Raw genomic sequence first — 21990 nt, forward strand, 5'->3', positions numbered from 1 at the left:
AAGTCAAAACCTCAAGTACTATCCGGAAGGGAAAGAAGAGAAGCTATTGTACTACCTGCCTAATCTGGCAATTGTAGGACAGTTGTCCATATGTATAGCAGCTATCATTCTATACAGAGACATAACTAGGGCACAGAAGCTGGAGCTTTGTCCATGGTGCTGACAGCACTTTCCAACCTACGTTTGGAGTTGTCTTTTTGTTTACTGAATTTAGTTTACCGAGTAACCATCTAAAATGGACATTTCCAGCCTTAGAAGGATCTTGTGAATTCATGAAGTCAGATATCTTAGGTTCCTCATTCAATGATAGCAATGATTATTGCCCCTACAAGAGTTCCAGAATTAAAGAAGATGACAACTGATAGAGGAGTTCTATGTCTGACTGAGTTGCCTAAAGACATAGACTTTGAGAGAAATGTTTGGAAAGTGCAGAGCCAAGGTAAAATATAAAATGCCTATTCAGCAGAACTGCAAACTGATTTACTTTCTGGTGTTTGTCTAAACTAAGAGACTATAGTAATATTTATGTCACTGTGGCTGTTTTACTTTTTTCTGTTGACGTCAATGTACACTTATGAGATTTTTATCTTTTTAATATTTTTATTGTGGTTGGAGGAAATAAATAGCTGTCCAATATCTGATTTATCTGTCCAATATGCCAAATAACTTTTTACTTCCTCCTTTTGGAAGAGTCTATAAATATGACTCAAACCTATACTTAAGTAATTTTTCATAGGGCAAGCATATGAAAAGTTAGAATTAGAGAAAGCCTAATCCTTCTCATCAAAGGAAGAGTTCCCCAGGAACTGAATCTCACCTCTAGGCATAGATCTAAAGCTGAGAGGGATTCTTTAATGAAGAGGAAGTGGGTGAGCATCATGGTTCCACCCAGCACAATCACTCCTTCCTAGATCCAGCAATACTTTGGTTTGGCTTTTGTTTTTAATTGTTATACTAGTAATTTTATTATAATATCCTTATTACAAGTTTTCAATGAGATCATGTGCAAATTCATGTTTCCTGAGACAGTTTGACTCTGATAGTATGATTAGCCTATAAGGCAAATGTTAGTCTTATCACCTAGATGCTATATATGGATCATCAAGAGATCTCCTTGGATTTTTATATTCATGCCTTTGCTGATGCTATTTTATTCCTTCCAGTCATTCTTATCTGCTCTTAATCAGCTTTATCTTTCAGCATCTTAATCATCACCCTTAATTACCATACTTCAGAATTATTGTATGCACATTTGGTCAAATTTGTGTGCTTTTTTCTTTGTTTTTGGTTTTTTGGGTTTTTTAGGGACATTTCTACCTCCTCTTAAAAAAAATTTTAAAAAAATTAAAAAAAAAAACATTCAGGACTATAATAGTAGAATTTGGGAGTGATAACTTTAAGATTTTTGGTAATGAATAAAAGGTTTTTTATTGGGGGGCAGATCTTCCTTTTTTTTTGTCCTCCTTCCATTTTAACTCTTACTTTTACATCTTCATTTGGTTGGCTGATATTTTAAAGACTGGCTACATAGGAGCTCACTTACAGTTATTCTCCTGCTCCTTGAAATGGCTAATATTTTTACAATGCTTTAAAAGATTGAGTCTGAAGTATCATTAGGACATTCAGATATAATAATAGTAACAATAATAATACAATAGCAGCTAATATTTATATAGTATCTCCTATATGTCAAGAACTTTATAAATATGATCTCATTTGATTCTCACAATAACTCTGGGAGGTAGATGCTATTATCATCCCCATTTTATAGATTAGGAAACTGAGGCAACCAAAGGTTAAGGCTTTCCTGGTATTATAAAGCTGGATTTGAACTTAGGTTGTCCTGACTTCAGTCCAGTTTCGTTGTGCCACATAGCCTATAGGCATTTGGAGATACAGGATTTGGAAATCAGAAATGAGAACAGAGATTGAGAAAAATCTAGTAATTATCTACATAGATATAATATTTAAAGATAAGAGAATAGAGAGACAGAAGAAAATATATTTAAGGATAGATTTATGGGAAGCAACCAAAATAAGCTTGTAAGAACAGAATAAGGAACCAGAAGAGGAGGAGGAAGAGGAAAGTCAGAGAGAGGCATGAAGGAGAGAGAAAATGAGAGAAAGGAAGGAAGAAAAGAAAGAAGAATGAAGCCACAAGACAATAATAAGAAAAAAATGTGCAAGCCATTCTCCAATTGATAAGTGGTCAAAGGATATAAACAGACAATTTTCAGATGAAGAAATTGAAACTATTTCTACTCATATGAAAAGGTGCTTCAAATCATTATTGATCAGAGAAATGCAAATTAAGACAATTCTGAGATACCACTACACACCTGTCAGATTAACTAAAATGACAGGAAAAGATAATGATGAATGTTAGAGGGGATGTGGGAAAACTGGGACACTGATGCATTGTTGGTGGAGTTGTAAAAGAATCCAACCATTCTGGAGAGCAATCTGGAATTATGTCCAAAAAGTTATCAAACTGTGTGTACCCTTTGATCCAGCAGTGCTACTACTGGACTTATATCCCAAGGAAATACTAAAGAAGGGAAAGGGACCTGTATGTGCCAAAATGTTTGTGGCAGCCCTTTTTGTAGTGGCTAGAAACTGGAAATTGAATGGATGCCCATCAATTGGAGAATGGCTGGGTAAATTGTGGTATATGAAGGTTATGGAATATTATTGTTCTGTAAGAAATGACCAGCAGGATGAATACAGAGAGGCTTGGAGAGACTTGCATGAACTGATATTAAGTGAAATGAGCAGAATCATTATACACTTCAACAACAATACTATATGAGGATCAATTCTGATGGATGTGGCTCTCTTCAACTGATCCAAATAAGTTCCAACTGATTAGTAATGAATAAAGCCAGCTACACCCAGGGAAAGAACACTGGGAAATGAGTGTGGACCACAACATAGCATTTCTACTCTTTCTGTTATTGTTTGCTTGCACTTTTGTTTTTCTTCTCAGATTACTTTTACCTTCTTTCTAAATCTGATCTCTTTGTGCAGCAAGATAACTATATATAAATATGTATACATATATTGTATTTAACATATACATTAACATATTTAACTTATATGGGACTTCCTGCCATCTAGGGGAGGGGAGTGAAAGGAAGGAAGGGATCACACAAGTAGTAAGTGCTAGAGGCTGGTTAGAAGGAAGAAGGAAGAAGGAAGAAGGAAGAAGGAAGAAGGAAGAAGGAAGAAGGAAGAAGAAGAAAAGCAGCTATGTGAGCCAGGGAGTACAATGGACAGAGCCACATGCTCTGGAGTCAGATGGATCCAAATTCAAAACCAGCCTCTAGCACTTACTACTTATGTGATCCTGCACAAGTCACTTAATCCCAGTTGCCTCAAAAAAGAATGGACAAAGAAGAGAAGGAGGAGGGTGTGTATTTAAGCTCACAGTGATGCAGGCGTAGCCCCCTTTAAGATTCCTTGTACCTTTGTCTTATTTACAATAATAAGAAAATTCCTGTCTTATTTACAACAACAGAGAATTCTTGTATTATTGACAATATCTCCGGAACCTCTTGATAACATCTCTGTGCAAACATTGTTTTGATGACTCTAGTCATCATGTATGTATATAAGGAAGGCTGAAAAATGAAATCTTTGCATTTGGTGTATGCCAGCCAATGCCCATCAACTGACGTCCCCCGGCAGGCAGATTTGGTCTTCCTGAAGGCCAAATGCCTATCTATCCCTTTACTATCAATGAAGACATACAGCATTAAATAGCAAATTCCTTTGCTGCCGAATCCACCCTTGGTTACTTTGGGGAAGAAAGGAGAGAGAGAAAAGGAACTCGGTTTTATACCTCAGTTTACTCCTCATCAACAGGACAAATTAATTGTACAAAATTAAAATATTGCTTAAAGGTTTAAAAAAAGATGTGATCTAAGCCAAAGGGAATGACTGGGATCCATATTCATAAAGGGTTTGATGAACATTATCAAATACTACATAAAATGTTCAGAAGAATCAGAATCGAGGGAGGGAAAGTAATTGTATTTGGGAATTTGGAGATCACTAGTGACCACTAGTTTCAGAAAAGCAACAAATATGGAAGCCATATTCTAAGGGGTTCAAAAGAGAAATGAATAGTAAGGAGAAAGAGGCATTAGATATAAGCACTTTTTTCAAAAAGTTTGGCCATAAATGTGAAGAAAGAAAGAAACAGGTAAAAAAAAAAAAAAAAAGTAGCCAGATAAACCTGCACAGTCAAATAAAATATGTTGTTTTTTAAATTTGGAGTGACTCGAATATGTCTATAAATAAATGGAAAGTAGCCAGTAATAAAGGTGAAATCTAAGATACATGAGAGAGAGAAATTATTGCTAGAAGTTGATTCTAAAGAAGGCAGAAAGGCATGGAACAGTTCTGTAGGAAGATTTAGTCTTAGAAAGTCATAACATTGCTTTCTCTCTTACTAGAGAAGGAGGAAAAACTGCTGAAACTGAGAGGTTTTAAAGATCAGCCACAAAGGTGAGTGAGGTCTCTCCTTGATTACATCAGTCGTCCCAGTGACACCTAAATCTCCTGCTAATAAATGTGGGGATCAGAGGTGTGAGGGCTTGAAAAGAGAGGAAATGGTTTAAATGAGTTACTGTGGAAAATGAGTCCATAGGAGAGAAGCAGTTAAGGCCTCACTGATGTAATGTGCTACCAATTTGAGTGAGTGAAATCATTTGGATTTTGTGAATTTACACCAGAATGCTCAACAGCTGGGAAAGAGAAGCAGAGAAATCAGGTGCTGAAGGTTAGCAGGTAAGATTAAGTAAAGGCCTATTTCTTATTCATCTCTAAAGTACTGTGAACTATTTACAAGTGCCTTGTAAATAGTGGTGTTGAATGAATGTGTGACAAATGAATTTCATTATGTTACAAACACTGCTTAAAATGAGCAAACTAATAAAAGTTTTATGTAGATTTTGTTTTAATGTTACCTGTTGTAACCGGACTTGACCATAATTGTAAAATATGGCTATGACAGAGATTATATCTCCTTTCTGTCTAAAAGGAGGAAATTGTCTACATTTTATATTTTTTCAATAATTTTTCTGTGAATATGTTGTTTTCCACTGTATCTCCTTTTAGAATGTAAAATCCCTAAGCAAAGAGACTTATTTTTGACTTAGGACATTGCAGGCACGTGGTAAGTATTCAACAAATGTTTGCTGTTGCTGTTCTTTGCTTTCCATTATGTCTGACTCTTTGTGATCCCATTATGGATTTTCTTAACAAAGATACTGGAATAGTTTGCCATTTCATTTTATAGATGAGGAAACTGAGGGAATCAAGGTTAAGTGACTTGTCCAGGATCATAAAGATAGTAATCTAAGACCAGATTTGAATTCAAGAAGATAAGTGCTCCTTACTTCATGCTCTGCACTCCATCCATTGCATTATCTAGCTCCCTAACAGTTACTGAATCGACTATAAGTCAGGACCAAGAACAATAAAGAATTGGAATTGATAGTGGGCTGAACTACTAAACTTCTTCAAGGATTGCTTGCCTCCCCATTCCTTTCTTCTCCCCTACCAAAGCTTGCAGATTAGGTTTCTAACTTATCAAAAGAAGCCACCTAAGTGTTCTGCAGTTGTCTGTTCACCAATAATATTCTATTGAGGTGCATATCACTTGAATGCTGATAGCCTGGATACAGTTGTGAGGGACCCTGTCCTATTATTTAATAGTAAGAATGGCAGCTGATGTCAGCTAAGTCACTCAGTAAATAAAGCACTGAGACTAGAGTCAGAAGACAAGTTCAAATCCAGTCTCAGACTCTTACTTGCTCTGTGACTCCTAGGTAAGTCGTTTAACCTTATCTTAGTTTCCTCATCAGCAAATGAGCTGGAGAAGAAAATGGCAAACTATTCCAGTAACTTTGCTAAGAAAAACACCAAATAGAGTCACAAAGAGTCAGACTTGACTGAAAAACAGTAACAAATTTCCCCCAGAGGGCAGAACTAGAAACAATGGACAAAAATTGCAACAGGGAGGAATTAGACTTGAAGTAAGGAAAACCATGTTAATAATAATAAAGAGCTATTCAGAAGAGGTTTAGGAAGAAGCTGGTAACTCAGTGTAGAAAGTACTAGGCCTAAAGTCAGGAAGAGTCGAATTCAAACCCAGCCTCAGATACTTATTAGCTTTGTGATCCTGGGCGAGTTATTTACTCAACCTCAGTTTGCCTTAATTCACTGAAGAAGGAAATGGCAAATTATTAATCTTTGTCAAGGAAACCCTATGGGAGTGATTTGGTCAGGAAAAGCTGGATATGACTGAACAAAAAAAAAATGGCTCAATATGGCTCACAAGAGATGCTCATCATATTGCTCAAGGAGCTAAATGTTCTCACAGGCACAGAAACGGAAAAGTTTCTGTATCACAAGTTTCACAAATATCTATAGGCTAGACCTCTCAGCAAATCAATGCAGCAAAGATAGATTTAGCTGATGTTCAGTGCTTGAAGGGGGAGAGATTTATGTAGCTGAGACTGATTGTCATTGAACATCAAGATCTCAGAATCAGTTTTTCTGTTGGATGTCTCACACACAGAGAGGGTCTGTTCATGTCTTTCTAGTCATCTTCATAATGCAAATAATAATCTCAGCTGGAAGCATCATTTTTCCCTCATTTTAAAAATAATCTCTTATATAGCAACTTCCATCTCTCCTTCACCTTCACCTTACTTTCCAAAATGCCTACTTATATATTTGAAATATCTTTCCTCTCCACCAGAATAGAAACTCCTTGGGCAAAGTTCAGTATCATTTTTATCTTTTTTTCCTAACAATGAGCACAATGCCTTATTTAGGGAAGAAAAGAAAAAAGGTCTGAGTCTATCATTTCATCAATGTGGGGAACTCTCAGTATGGAAAACATCCTCTATCCAAGCAGAATGAAATTTGATGATAACTCAGTCTTGGAGAGTTGTCTGAGACCACTGAGACCTTAAGCAACTTGCCCATGATCTCACAGTCACAATGTTTCAGGCACCAGCCTTGAATCCAGGTCTTTCTGACCAGCTCAGTTCAATAAATTAGACTGCCTTTCAGCCTCATCCATTTCAAATTCTTAATAACTGGTTGCTGAATTGAATTGAATCTTCAAAAGATGAAGGATAGGCTTTATAGCCTAGGCTATAAAGTAATAAAAACTGGTTTTCACTTGTGGTTTGTGAAATCCATCTCATTGCTTTATAGCCACCCCTGAGATAGACAACAACTAAGGGAAACTACATCCCAGGGAATAAGACAACTTAAAAGATATTGATGGCAGAAGAGTGACTCAATTATCTTCTAGCTCTAATGAGGTGAACTCCTTGTACTTGGAGGTTGCAAGTTCAAAATCCACCACTGCAATTGGACCCAGGTGAGCACTTAGTTTTTCTGCAACAGCTGCTGCAGCATGGGGTACAAGGAGAAACCTGCTTTGGCAGGAGACGTACTGCTCATGCTGAGCCATAAGGAAGAGGCAAAAAAGAGATTGCAGGTCATCTGCGGAAGGACAGGAGATTCAAAGCCACATCTTTTTTCATAAGAGAAGGGAAAACAGAATGAATCAGGTATTAGCACAGTAAGATAGACCATTTGCAATCTCATTCAAATTTAGCTTAACTCAAAAGTTATCATACATTTTTTTCTGTTTAATTTTATTATCCTGCTGGAAACCGCAGGAAATGTATTCATCTATAATAAAAGAGCATTGAATAAAGATGGGGCAATAATGTTGCTAAGGGGAAGATAGACAGATTGGGAGTCAGGAAATCAGGGCTACCACTAACTAGTTATATTCTTTGGCCCAAATCACTTCATTGTTCGGGGTTTTAGTTTCTTCATATATAAAATGAGTAGACAGGGTTTCTTAAACATTTTCTACTCTCAATCCCTTTTTGTCCAAGAATTTTTTTTTACATTATCCCAAGTATATAAATATATAAACTAGATATACAAATCAAACATTTACTAATAATAAATCATTATTTCATGACCCCCATATTCAATTTTGACAGCCAACATTGGGTTGCAAACCACAGTTTAAGGAACTGGGAAACTAGGTTATCTTAAGAGTCTCTCTCACTCTATGATCTAATATTATATCATATAAAATTATTTTTTAAAGCTTAGTTTTGATCTCTGAATTTTAGCAAGTATTCAAAACACTGAAGGCAGCTATAGCCCAGAGGATAAAATGGGACCTAAAGACAGGATAAACTAAGTTCAATTTATTAGATGTGTGATCCTGGACAAGCCACTTAATTACTTCCTGCCTCAGTTTTCTCCTTTGTAAAATAGGGGCAATACTAGCACTCGCCTCCTAAAGCTATGTGAAGAAAAAATAAGATAAAGCTTTTAGAATCTTAAAGTTATGCAAATACTACCAAATGAAGAAACTCACAGTAATTATAGGTATTTTAAAAAGGAGCCCATGATGGAATGCAGGCATGGGGGACAGGGAGAGTTATAATACTAAGTGGAATAAGTTGAAGAATCATTTAGTATAGTAAAACCACAATTAACTAAATGTGTAAAGAATGAATATTGTGGTTAATTGAATTTTTGGTTAAAGCTAAAAATCTTTTCCCAAAGGTTTTTAATTTCAACTTCTTTGAACATCTTTCTAAAATATATCAATTTATTTTCCTGCCACTAATGAGTACAATATATGAAATTTATTTTATTGTATCCTTCCCAAGCAGAAAATGTACTCCTAAATTGAGATTTATTTGAAAGGAGCATGAGTCTGTATGTGTATTTTTTTAAGATATAAAATTGCTAAAGGCCAGTTGCTATCTTTTATCCATCACATTGCTCTCCCTTTAGCAATTTTGTGTCTTATTTAGCCAAACAACTTTAAATAATATTGTACAACAATTCCTGAAGTGATAGAACCCACAAAAAGATAGGGTGAAATAATTTCCAGTCAAAGACAACTTTAGAAGATCAGCATGAAAGGTTTGTATTTTTTTAAAATACTTAATCACATTTCTAGGTGGAAGCAGCATTCGATGCAAAGAATACAAATAAACACAAATCACTTCTTCGTATTTGTTGATAGGTATGGAATTGAGCTCATAACTATGTCCACATTTGCCTTTCATTGTTTAAAAAGAAATATACATATATTGGGTGAGACTGGAGCATAGTCGAACACAGGCTGTGCCAGCGGAGACCAGGCCCCAAGAAATCATGAGCAAACCTTGGGAGCTATTGAATCAGCAGTAGCTGTGGCTATTTCCATGGCTCTCAGCCTACATATACAGGGATTAAATAACTGCTCAAGAGCAGATATACAGGGGTAGATTTCCTGGCACTGGGGGCAGGACTCTATTGCTTTCCTCCTTCTCAGATTGGGTCAGAGTCCTGGGTAATAGTCCCAGGGTAAGAAGGAACACTAGCCCGCAAAAACTTATGGTCACAGTGGAGCTACTATTGTGCTAAACCATGGACATCTCCTCCCCAGGAAAGGTAGAAATAAACAGGACTGTCAGGTTGGAATCCATGATGCTGAGGTTATGTATATTGGCAAGGCAGGTCACCTGGCAGTTCCTGCAAGATGATGTGGCTGTACTCTCCCTGCTCACAAACCAGTAGAATGGAAGGAGTATAGAGTACCAATATGCTGAGCAGAAGGAGAAGCAGAAGGATCAGTGGCAGTGGTGAGAGCTCAGGGAAAGATGGAGACCATGGCAGCAGTGGAGGATGAGGGCTGTTAGATAAAATTAAAGTGTGAGAAAAGAAGAATGCATTGTTAAGTAAGGGAAAGGGAGAGGTAGAATGGTAAATTATCTCACATAAAAGAGACAAGAAAAAAAGTGTTTTTAGTGAATGGGGAAGAGAGTGGAGGCAAGGGAGAGTGAATGAACCTCACTCATCAGAATTTCTATCAAAATGGGAATAGCCTACACCCTCAGTTGGGCATAGAAATCTGTTTTATCCTATAGGAAACTAAAAGATGAAGGAGATAAAATAAGGGAGGGGGATGATAATAGGAAGCACAAATTTGAGGAGACAGTAGTCAGAAGCAAAACAGTTCTGAGGAGGAACAAAGTAAAAGGAGAAAGAGAATAGAATGAGAAGGGAATAGGATGGAAGGAAATACATTTAGCAAGCATAACAAAAAATTGAAACAAATTTCTTTGATAAAATATTCATTTCTCAAATCTATAAAAATAGGAGTCATTCCCCAACTGATAAATGATCAAGAATTATGAACAGTTTTCAAGTAATCAAACTGTGGCCATATGAGAAGATGCTTTAAATCTTCTGGATTGCAGAATTGGATTGAATGCAAATTGAAATAATTCTGAAGTATTACCTCATATCTTTTAGATTGGCTAATAGGAGAGAAAACTTCCATGAACTGATACCATGTAAAATATACTGTGTACAAAGTAACAGTAATATTGGATCTAAGATAATTTTGAAAAATGCTATCTATCCTCAGAGAAAGAACTAATGGTAATTGAAGACAAATTGAAGCATTTTTTATACTTTCATTTTCCTGAGGGATTTTTTTAGAAGAAGAATCTATGTTTTCTTTCACAAAGTGATTAATAAGAAAGTATGTTTTGCATATTTTATATAGAGGTATAACATATCTAATTGATTGCCTTCTCAATGAGAGGGGGAGGGAGGTAAAAATTAAAATGAATATTAAAAATTATTTTACATGTAATTTGGGGAAAATCAAATACTAAATAATTTTAAAAGAAAAAAAGAAAACCAAAATTACATCTCAAAATATATTTACTAAAAAATGGGATTTTTAATTTAAATAAATTTTCCCATTTTTATGAAATCATCAATGTGTTTTCCCCAAAATGCTATTCTTTTACTAATAGTATAATTAGAATTAGGGCATCTAGATGGCACAGTAGATAGAGCCTGGAGTCAGGAAGATTCATTTTTCTAAGTTCAAATCTGACCTCAGATATTTACTTAGCTGTGTGATTCTAGGCAAGTTGCTTAACCCTATTTGCCTCAGCTTCCTCATCTGTAAGAGCTGGAGAAGGAAATAGCAAACCAGTATCTTTGCCAAGAAGACCTCAAATGGGGTCATGAAGAGTCAGATTTGACTGAAATGAATAAACAACATCCTCCTCCCACTCTTAAAGTTCCTTAGTTCTCTTCTAGTTTTCTCTAAGTCCATAGGGAAGAGATATCAGTATATAGTAATTATATTTACAGATGCTCTACTCACATTAATAAAAATAAACAAATGAAAAGAAAAGCAGAGATCAATGATCTCTGTAGTAGAATTTCAGACTCATTGTTTAATTCTTGCTCATTAGACTTCTGATTTCGTTAAGACATAGACATATGGGTTAGTGCAATTTTTATTGAAATGAAAACAAATCATCTTTTAAATCATTGCATGAGCAGGATTATCTCAGAAAGACCTGAAAGACTTGCATGAGCTGATACCAAGTAAAATATACCGTGTACAAAGTCACAGCAATATGGTAAAATGATCAACTATGAATGACTTAGTTATTCTCAGCAATATGGTAATCTAAGACAACTCTTATAATGAAAAATGCTATCCATTTTCAGAGAAAGAACTAATAGTATCTTAATACAAATTGAAGCAGTTTTTTACTTTATTTTTCTTGAAGGGCCAGCTGGTTTATATGACTTCTTTATTTTCCTTCTAGCTTTTGAATTCATCAGAAGTAATACTCTATAATTTCCCATGTGATTATTAGTTATAGATTATCCCAAACATCATTATATGAAGGAAAGGAAAAAAGGAAATTTTTAAAGGATTATATGAGAAGATAAATTATGTCACCAACATTCTCCCACCCCCACCTCAAGCTATACAATAAACATCTATATAAACAATTTAACATAATGGTAATGCCATGTATCCATTTCAATACTCCCCATGAGTATGCTTTTTGGCAAATTACTTATATAGACATTACTTTCTTAATCTTAGCTAACATCATTAATTTTTGCTGGGCCTGAGAACACTGTACCTATTTTTTCTCTGCTAAGGTGACCTCTCTGCTCTGTATACACACACACACACACACACACACACACACACACACACACACACAGAGTCATATTAGTATTAATCCTGGGAGAATCTGAATTCTAATAAGAGGGTCTTGCACTTATTGGCTTATTATATCTTCCAATTCAGTGTTCAAGAGAAAAAATATGTAAAGGTTAAATGTTCATGTCTTGAGTCTCCCCAAAAGTCATGAGTAGGTTAGTGGATACTCAGTAAACAATATGAATCAGGTATGGGACAGGTACTTATTTCCCACTAACAAAGTAATGTTTAAACACATGCAATAGATACTCACAAACATGAATTGGCAGTAAGACTTAAACTAAATCAATCAATGAACATTTTATAAAGTGCTTATATGTTTCAGTGATATAAAGTATACTACTAAGTTTGTCCTACCAGGATAAGAAGATCATTTAAATATGAAACAGTTTATGGAATTACTAATTAGGCATTTCACTTTTCACCTGGACTCTGCACTGTGCTCCTTAGATTAGGTACTCCCTGGCAAGCCAAAGGGTCAGCCTTGTCCCTTTGTCATTGGCCAGTTGCTCCTAGACACTCAAGTTATTCTTCCGACTCTCCTCTTTTGATTATCTATAAATTCCAACCAAAGGACCTGATCTATTGGACCTATCAGACTCAAAAGCTTATCCCCTAGCCTGATAATCATTCACTTACTTAAAAAGGGCAATCCCAAATAGAAAAATCAATCAGGGGTCAAAAATCTACTAGTTGAATTCCCTTCCCCTAGCTGCAATATGGGGCAGTTATGTATATAGTATATAGAGAATTGAGCTTGGAGATAGGAAGACCTGAATTCAAATCTGAGTGACTCTGGGCAAGCCACTTAATCCTGTTTGCCTCCATTTCCTCCTCTGTAAAATGAGCTGGGGAAAGAAACAACAAATCACTCCAGTATCTTTGCCAAGAAAATCCCAAATGGAGTCCCAAAGAGGTAGACACAACTAATTTAGATAAAAACAACAAACTACAACATGGGAGTGGTCTTGATGCTGGCTTGTGGAAAACAGCCAGCCCTCCTTTACCTCTCACTGCAAGTCTGGAGGTTATATTATGCTATCAGGAGGGTAGTCCTAAATAGGAAGAAATGAAGAGTTATTTCCTTCTCAAGGCCCATTGATTCTTCTAGATGAGTGTAGCCAAAAGGGTATTGCTTCATAAACACAAAGCTCTAAGCCCCTACAGCACAAAGTTACCAGACATATGGTAGCCAGAAATAAGGAAGGAATCTCCACAAATTCTTTGAGCAACCCTATGACATGAAAAATGAAGGTTTGGTCTAAATGACCTCTTTGATGCTTTCCAGCTCTAAATGTATAATCCTGTCATCTGGGCAGAGCAGACTGGAAAACCCTAATAAGCAGCTGAAGCTGACTTTCTGGGAAGAGGGAGATTAAATATTCCCCATAGCAGTTAGAAGCCAAAATGATGCTAAACAGCAGCAGCATCAAGAAGAAAGTATGCTCTCGCTTCTATGAACTAAAAGAAAGCTTCTTCCACTTTTTTGTTCTTGGCCAATGACAACAACAGATTGTGAGGACAGAGGGCTCATTGATACTCCCCAAAGTCCTTCAGTGAACAGTGTTATGCAAAAATTACTTTTAAAATTCATATATTGTGTCAGCCTAACGTAAATAGTAATAACTAATAGCAAGGATTTATTTACATAGAGTGGCTTGGGGGTTTTTTAGAGTTAATTGGAATTAAGTGACTTGATTAGGTTCACAAAACTAGTAAGTATCTGAGGTTAAATATGAATTCAGGTCCTTCTGATTCTAGGATCAGTGCTATATTCACTGCACTACCCTGCTATTTATATAGTGCTTTGCATATGTTATAATATTCGAAAAAAGGAATCTACAAAGTGAAAGGCGGGAAAAAGAGAAGCTAAATGGCACAATGAAATTGCCTGATTTGGAGTTAGGAAGTCCTGAGTTCAAATCCTACATCAGATATTTACTTGCACTATGATTCTAAGCAAATCACTTTAACACTCTCAGAAGTTTTCCAGTTGTTTCCAACTTTTCATAATCCATTTTGTGGTTTTCTTGGCAAATGGCAAACACATTTTACAAATGAAGAAACTACTAAGTGTCTGAAAACACATTTGAATTCAGGTCCTTCTGAATCCAGGTTCAGCACTCTGTGTACTATTGAAGTGGGTTGTGGTCCCTTTAAGAAACTGTATTTCCTATTGATCTGTGATTCCTTTCAGATTCCCAGCCCCACTTGCCTGAGACATATCCTCCCCAGACAAATTGTCTTTCCTGGATTTCAGAGCCTTTGATTCAATTACAAATCCTGGTCAAAAGCATTCCTTTGAATTCCAATAGGAGATCTGGGCTTGTCCCAGCCCCCATTCTGATTTGCTTGGGCTTCCCAGGCCCAACTTGTTCTGATCTGCTCAGGCTTCCAACCCCCACCAAGACACCCAATATAATGAGCTTCCATCAACTAAAGTCTTTGCAGATGGACCTTGGCAGCCTTCTTTACTGCCAGGACATTCTGCCCACTGAGGACAGCATTCTTGGTGCAAAACTTTTTTTTCAGTTTTTCTTACTTACCATGATTAATTCAGGAATAATTTGTATATAGCCTGAATTATAGGAATTTTTAATAGCTCCCTAATTTTCTAGCAAGATGATAAATTGAATTAGCTGAACAAGAACCACTGGTTGAATAAAGGGCTGGGGTTTACCTGGCCTACTATAAAAAAAATAAGTAAGACTTTTTCATTCGTTTTTAATCAATTATTTGTAAATATGTAAAATTATAGAAATGAAAGTCTGAACTACATAATAAGAGGGGGAAAAAATTACTCTGCCTTGTAGTCTTATACTATTAACTGGCTTAGTTTGGCCTTTCTTCAGGGGGAAAACAAAGGCATACATCATCCAGCCCCAGTCAAAACACCATGAATTTTGAATCAGTGTGGTCCAAGTTAATGGTTCCTTATTTAATTGCTACTTCTTAAAGAATATTAACAGGACCTCTTAGCAATTCTTGAGTAGGGACTGTTATAAACCAGAAAGCTTAAGAGGCTACTGCCTTGGCATATTAGAAGCTGAAAATCATATTATTCTTGGTCTATATTTTTTTCCCAGTTGTGTCTGACACTTCCTTACCTGATTTGGGATTTTCTTGATTAAGATACTAGAGTGGTTTGCCATTTACTTCTCCAGCTCATTTTACAGATGAGAAAATTAAAGCAAGCAGGATTAAGTGATTTGCCATAGATCACAGAGCTAGTAAGTCTGAGGCTGAATTTGAACTCACAGCTTCCCAACTCCATTTACTGTGCCACTTATCTATCAATCACATAAAACAAAGCTTCTTAAACTATAGGTCCCCACCTCAGTGGGGTTGCATAACTGAATGTAGGGGTTGTGAAAGATTTGGCAACAAAAAATATCAAATTTTTGCCAAGATTTCAATCTTTATGTAAAAATAAATAAGGATATCCAACTCATTAATGTGCAAATTTGCTTTCATTTGTAATAAATGGTAAAACTATATGTGCCAAAGAATTGTTTTAAAATAAATTTCTTCATAATATCCAAAGCCATTTCTCAGATAAAAAGGAGTTATGAGTAGAAAAAAGACATTAAGAAGCCCTGATATAGAATAGATGAATATTTGTGCAGCTTCTCTGCTGCTCCTAAAATGACAAAAAAGAGTGTGAAGATATTACAGAAATAAATCTTATTTTAAGTTGCATAATAATTATAGTTAGCCTTTATATATAACATTTATACAAAAACCCATGGTATCTCATTTACTCTTTTAAGAACCAGAGAAGTGCTAATATTATCCCCATTTTCCAGATGGAAAACATCTGTTTCCAGAGGAAACAGAATCTGAGAGAGATTATGTGATTTCCCCAGGACCACAGTGGAATTTGAGTATCTGAGTATTTGAGGTGGAATTTGAATTCGGTTCTTCAGATTCTAAGCCCAGCACTACCACACATTGCACATGTCTGTCACCTGACAGTGCCTAATCTTGACATGTGCCAGAGAAACAGAATTATTTTTAATAACTCATACCTTTGATATTTAATTTTTGCTGCTAAATATCCATCAACACAAAAAGGAAATGTGATTTTTGTCTTCAAAGGAGACTCCTAGTGCAGAGAATCCTTTTAGTAGAGTAGATTGCTAACTATATCTTGAAACTATTTAAATTCTAGAGAGTATTGTGAGGCATGTGGAACTATGTAATTTAAAGGTCACATAGTTAATTGTACTTATGGATTTCAGTGATGCTCTAGCTAATTTTTTTAATATTCTTAATGTTCCTTACTTTATTCCATGATCCTATCCAGAATTCATGATGCTAGCACTATAAGCATTTTACACTAATGCATTTTCCTATTTACTATTTCCTAAAATCTGTTGTTTTAGAAAATCCAGTAGCACAGTTGACACAAGTCAGGGCCTGGAGTGAGGAAGATTGGGCTTCTTGAGTTTCAATTCTGACCTCAGACACTTATTAGCTATGTGACCTTTGGCAGGTCACTTAACCTTGCTTGTCTCGGTTTCCTTAACTGTAAAATGAACTGGTCCAAAGAGGATCTTGAAGGGTCAAACATGACTGATGCAACTGATGCAATATTTATTAAATATGAAAATACTATAAGTAAATAGTACTACATTTATTAAATGCTACTTAATTTCTACTTTCTATTCCAATTGTTTTATTTTATTAATTTATAATATTGATTTTCTATTTTCTACTAAATTATTTTATTAATTTTTATATTATTTTCTATTTACTAATGGGCATTTTGTCAAAAAACTGTTTTAACATACTAAAGTAGAGATGAAATACTTGCCTTGTTATTTCTTTAAAAAAAATCTTTGGTTTTAAATATAGATCATGAAGTATAATAAAGAGAAGGCCAGAAAACAGTAAAAATTACATTTTGTCATTTTATAATAATTTGTAGTGTTTCAGAGCATGCCATCTTTCCCAAATTATCAAGTATTTGTGGCTCACACAGATTTAATAAAGATTTCATTATTATTACTTTTTCCTTTAACTCAATGGTCAAGTTTGAGCTTCCAGTTGCAATATTGTTCATTATTCTTAAAGAGCACCAATAAGATGGCAATTAAAAGAAGTAAACTTAAGCATCCTAAAAAATTAAAAACATCTAAAAGTAGATTAGAGAAATGGTGGATGACATTTTCTTTTTTAGAGGTCTTCAAGCAATGGTTGCATAACCACCTAAGAGTATGTAGTAGGGGTTCCTTTTGGGTATGAATTCGACTAGATGGCTGCTGAGTTTCCTTGAAACTCTCAGTTCTATAATTCTATAATACTACCATGTTTCTGTACTAAACACTAGAGCATTTCTGTTCAACTGGAGTCTCATCTGGGAATCAGCAAATCTATCTTCTAGTCTGAGCTGTACCAACAACTATTGTTTTAAGCTCCAAAATCTTCATTTCTAAATTGAAGAGATTGGACTAAAAGATTTCAAGGTTTCTTCTAGCTCTGAAACTTTACCATTTATAAATGCAAATGATGAAGCATGAATTAGCCAAATCTTTTCTACTTCTTAGCTAATCCTTGAATTGCACACACAGGATTCACAGTAACCAAAGCCTGGCTCAGTGAAATATGATTTAATGTTTCTTTTTATTCCCTCTAATTTTAACCTAATCCTAGTTATGTTGCTTGCTTTCTGTGCATTTTTAATATGGATTAAGTTTCTTCTTCAAATCAAAATTGTCATCTGATTTAAATATCATAACAATTAGGAGGCAAAAATTGACCAAAAATCTCAAATTAGTAGAAGAGGTACCATATTAGTACCTTACTGTGAGTTTTAGGGACACATATGCCCCCCAAAAATTGTTTTTTAATTTAATTTAACCTTAATGTAATATCCATGGTATTTCTGGACTAGAAAAAGAGAGAGGTGTCCAAAATGGAATAATTTCCTGTCTTCTCTAACATGCTTCTTTCCCCCAAGATGACTACAGGTAAACATTTATCAAAATCTTGAACAAAGAAGGATCATAATATATTAAAATACAGTTTTGAGGTTAGTATTAAAGAATGTTGAATAACAAAATCATCATCTCAATTCTTTGGGACCATTCCCCAGGAGGAATCAATGGTATTCCTCTCAGAGACCAGTATGGAAAAACTTCTGAGTAGAAGAGAGTAATCTCAACTGAATAAGAGAAGAGAGTGCTTATTTCCCTTTTAATTGAATCAAAGGAACTTTCTAGGACAAATTCACTTCTGGGAATTGAGAAAAAAATAGCCCTTCTGATGAATCACTAACTCAATAACTTCAGAGGTGGGCAAGGCATTGTTCTTGTTGAGAGTAATTCTTTGTTCTAAACTTTGGTTGCCATCTTTAATCTATTTCCCTAAAAAAGGTCTTTTATCTTTGACCTAACCAACTTCTAAGGAGAAAGTATATAAAGAGCATTTTTAGCCTAAAGGAATATTATTTAATATTTCAAAAGAAGCTTTAAAAAAAAAAAGAGGGTTTCAATACATTTCCACAAGAGGGTTTGGACTTACCATTTCCTTCTTATCTTCCTGGAAATGGACATCCACAAACATTTTTCCAGCAACATAAGGAAGGGCACTTTCAATGAAGTTTACACATTTGTCCCACTGAGGTAACAAAATTGTAGTCCCTTGGATTACCTGTTGAAAATAAACATGGACATCCCTTTGAAAAAGCTATAGACTAGAATAATACCATTCACCGTATTAAAAAATTTAAAAAGTAGGATCTCCAATTCATAATAAACTCTAAGAATATAGACAAATTACATGACTTTTTTTGTTGGTATTTTCAAAGATGCCTTAAGACCAGGAAGTATTTCAAAATCTCTTTTTAAGTACAAAACAAAAAGTTTCTATCTCATTTTAAAAGTTAAATTTTGTGGAATTTTTTTTGTAGTTTCTTAAGTTATACCATAGCTTCAGCTGGGCACCCAAATTATTCTGATCAATTAAATCACTCTGCCAATCATTTTATATCATTGATTTTTTTTAATGTTTTGCTCCTTTTACAAAGTTTGCAAATTTTGGGTCCTTGAGATAAGGTCCCAGGTAACTAGATGGCTGCCTTTGAAAGTCTGGAGCACTGATAGATTGTAATGTTCCCTGAGGCAGACAGGGAAAAACACTGATGGGATCAGTTCAGACTCACAGTCCCACTCCTGTAGAGGTCTTGAGAAACCCTACCTTACTGTATCCAATCAGAAAGCTAAGTTATGATGTCAAACTCCCAAAGTTTCACCTATAAACTGAACCATCTTTGCTGAATCCCTTTTGGAATTAGCCCACTATTCATTCTCCCTCATGATGTTTTTCTTCTCACCCCTTTCCCTATTCTCCCTGGTATCTTTCTCCTTGTTATAACTAACTCTTTTACTAATTCCCTTTAGAGTTAGCCCACCATCAATGGTATAATCCCCTTCCTTGCTAACCCTTTTTGGAGTTAGTCTGCTAAATTCCCCTGTGGATTTAACTGGTAGGTTAACACCATCTCATGGTGTATTTACTTTTTTAATTTTTAAGTTCCACTAGGGAACCTGTTTTTTCCTCTGTTGTCAAAAACCCTTTCTTGCTAGCTATATGCTCTCCCAAAGCTATTTTGTATTTACCACTTCTGATGTCTATTTTACCTCTTCATTTTGTCCATAACCTCTTCTTGTAAAGAAAGGTACATTTTGGCAAAGAGAACGACATTATGAATTCTTCACTAGAGCTTTGCGCCTTACACCTTGTGTCTTATATTTTGAATTATGAATGGCTACCACAACCTCATCACTTGGTGCCAAATCTCATCACTTGTATAAATAACTGTTCTCTTTTGCCTTCAAATATTCTACAGGCAACTGGTACCCTCTCCTAGATCATTCCACTTCTCCTCAGCTTTCAACAAAGCCTGCTCTCCCAAAAGATTCCATAAACTAATTCACAATTTTACATAAATGACAAATAGGACTTTAAATGTTATCTTTTCCAACATGTCACCATTTTAAGAGAATACAAAGTTTTAAACAAATAGTTTAATTTTTAAAAAGAGAATTCAGGCATTATTACCCAAAAAGATGGAGAAAAGTTGGGGAACAGGAAAGCCTTGGCTATGTAACTGTTTCCAAGAAGAGGTACCTAGATGAAAGTTTCTACAAGAGTTTTTTGTGTTTTTTTTAATCCTATTCTATTCCACATTTCTATCACTTACCTAAATGATGGTAGAGATGAAGTACTTTCAAATTTATAGATATCACTAAGCAAGGAGGAATAGTTAACATACAATGGAATCAAGAGGCCAAATATTTCAGCAGATTAGAACAGTAAACTGAAACTTAGTCTTGTTCTAAGAATGGAAATTTTATAATGATAAAGTCGTACTAAGTTAGGCTTTGGTATGGACTTTTTATGCATTTGTTTTATAAGCCAACAGTAAAAGAAGGGAATATGGGAGAGACCACTAAAAAGCATTTCATGTGAAAAAAATCTAGAAATTTCAGTTGACCACATGCTTAATATGGCAGCTAAGTGTATAGAGTACAAGACCTTAAGTCAGGAAGGCCTATGTTCAAATGTGGCCTCAGACACTAGCTGTATGACCCTGAGCAAGTCACTTAACCCTGTTTGCCTCAATTCCTCATCTACAAAATGAGCTAAAGAAAAAAATGGCAAATCACTCCTATATTTATGTCAAGAACACTCCAAATGGGGACATGGAGACCATGTCCCATGACCAAACATAGCAACCAAAAAAACTAATGAAATTATATACTTGATATTTTGAGGACAGACAGCTTTTTGGAGGGGGCACTTCCCCTAAATTAGGTTATGAAATGTTGGACACAACTGAAATAACTCAACAACAACACTGTTATTGATAAAGATCATAACTCCTTAACAACTTCCACTATTATCTTCCCTCTTCTAGAATGTTAGCTTCTTGGGGGCAAGGACTGGCTATGTAAAGAAGGGTGGGGATTCAAATCATATAACTTCTATAATTAGTAGGAATTCAGAGGATATAAGGATGTTTTTTTGCTTTAGGAGTCTTTTGTCTTTGGAGTTTCAAAGATGTATCTAGTAACCTAGGCACCCATCCTTCAATAATATAAAATTAATCTTTCCTGTATCCAATCCAATAATTTAATAATTTAAAAATAAAATTACTTTTAAAGCCTTAGCTTTTAAAAAAAAGTATTAGCTGGTAGTCAGCCCTTTGATGATAAGACTCTCCCAACTTAGTTAAACTTGGCATCCAGTGATTTATCTTCAATCCATTTTGGGATTGGATTGTAGATTGTTTAGGACCTTATCACATTAGTCTTTCCCTGGCATAACCTCTGAAAATGCTAGGTCACCCTCACTCCTCAGATATGATCTTTCTTCAAGTCCAAAGTGTCAGCAGCAACATGGCAACCAGAAGAACTAATATTTGCTAATTAGGTTGTATTCCTAAAAGAATAGTTCCCAGAACAATGGAAGTGTCAAAGTCACTATACTCTGCCCTGGTAAGCCTTGAGCTTGTGTCCATTTCTAGGAATCAAAATTTAGAAAGGCTATTGAAAAGAAAGAGTGAATCCAGACTTGGAGTAAATGATTATTTATAATTCCAATTTCCACTGAACCTGTGGTGGTGAAGGGATTAGAAATTAAAATTAATGCTACCTGACTGAAGGAACTAGAAATATTTAGCTTGAAGAAGAATCTATTTAGGGAGATAGGATAATAATTTTCAAATATTTGAAAGACTACAGAAAGGATTTGGCCTTCTTCTGCTTAGTCTTATATAGACAGTAATAAGTCCAATGAGGGAAAGTCATAGAAAATTGGATTTTATTTCAAATTAAAGGAAAGTACCCTAAAAATGAAAACTATGGTTGGAATATCTTACTGTGGTA

The 21990-nt window shown here is 35.2% G+C and overlaps 1 protein-coding gene across 1 annotated transcript in view; it reads right to left on the reverse strand.

The window, feature by feature from the left end:
• Positions 1-21990, reverse strand: part of PHEX (phosphate regulating endopeptidase X-linked) — a 278269-nt gene that overhangs the window by 132068 nt on the left and 124211 nt on the right. Inside the window, exon 11 of the mRNA XM_074300930.1 lies at positions 18623-18751. Coding sequence (XP_074157031.1) covers positions 18623-18751 — 129 coding nt within the window. The remainder of the gene's footprint in view (positions 1-18622; positions 18752-21990) is intronic.

Source organism: Sminthopsis crassicaudata, chromosome 3 (genome assembly GCF_048593235.1).
Source record: "Sminthopsis crassicaudata isolate SCR6 chromosome 3, ASM4859323v1, whole genome shotgun sequence".
Classification (NCBI taxonomy): domain Eukaryota; kingdom Metazoa; phylum Chordata; class Mammalia; order Dasyuromorphia; family Dasyuridae; genus Sminthopsis; species Sminthopsis crassicaudata.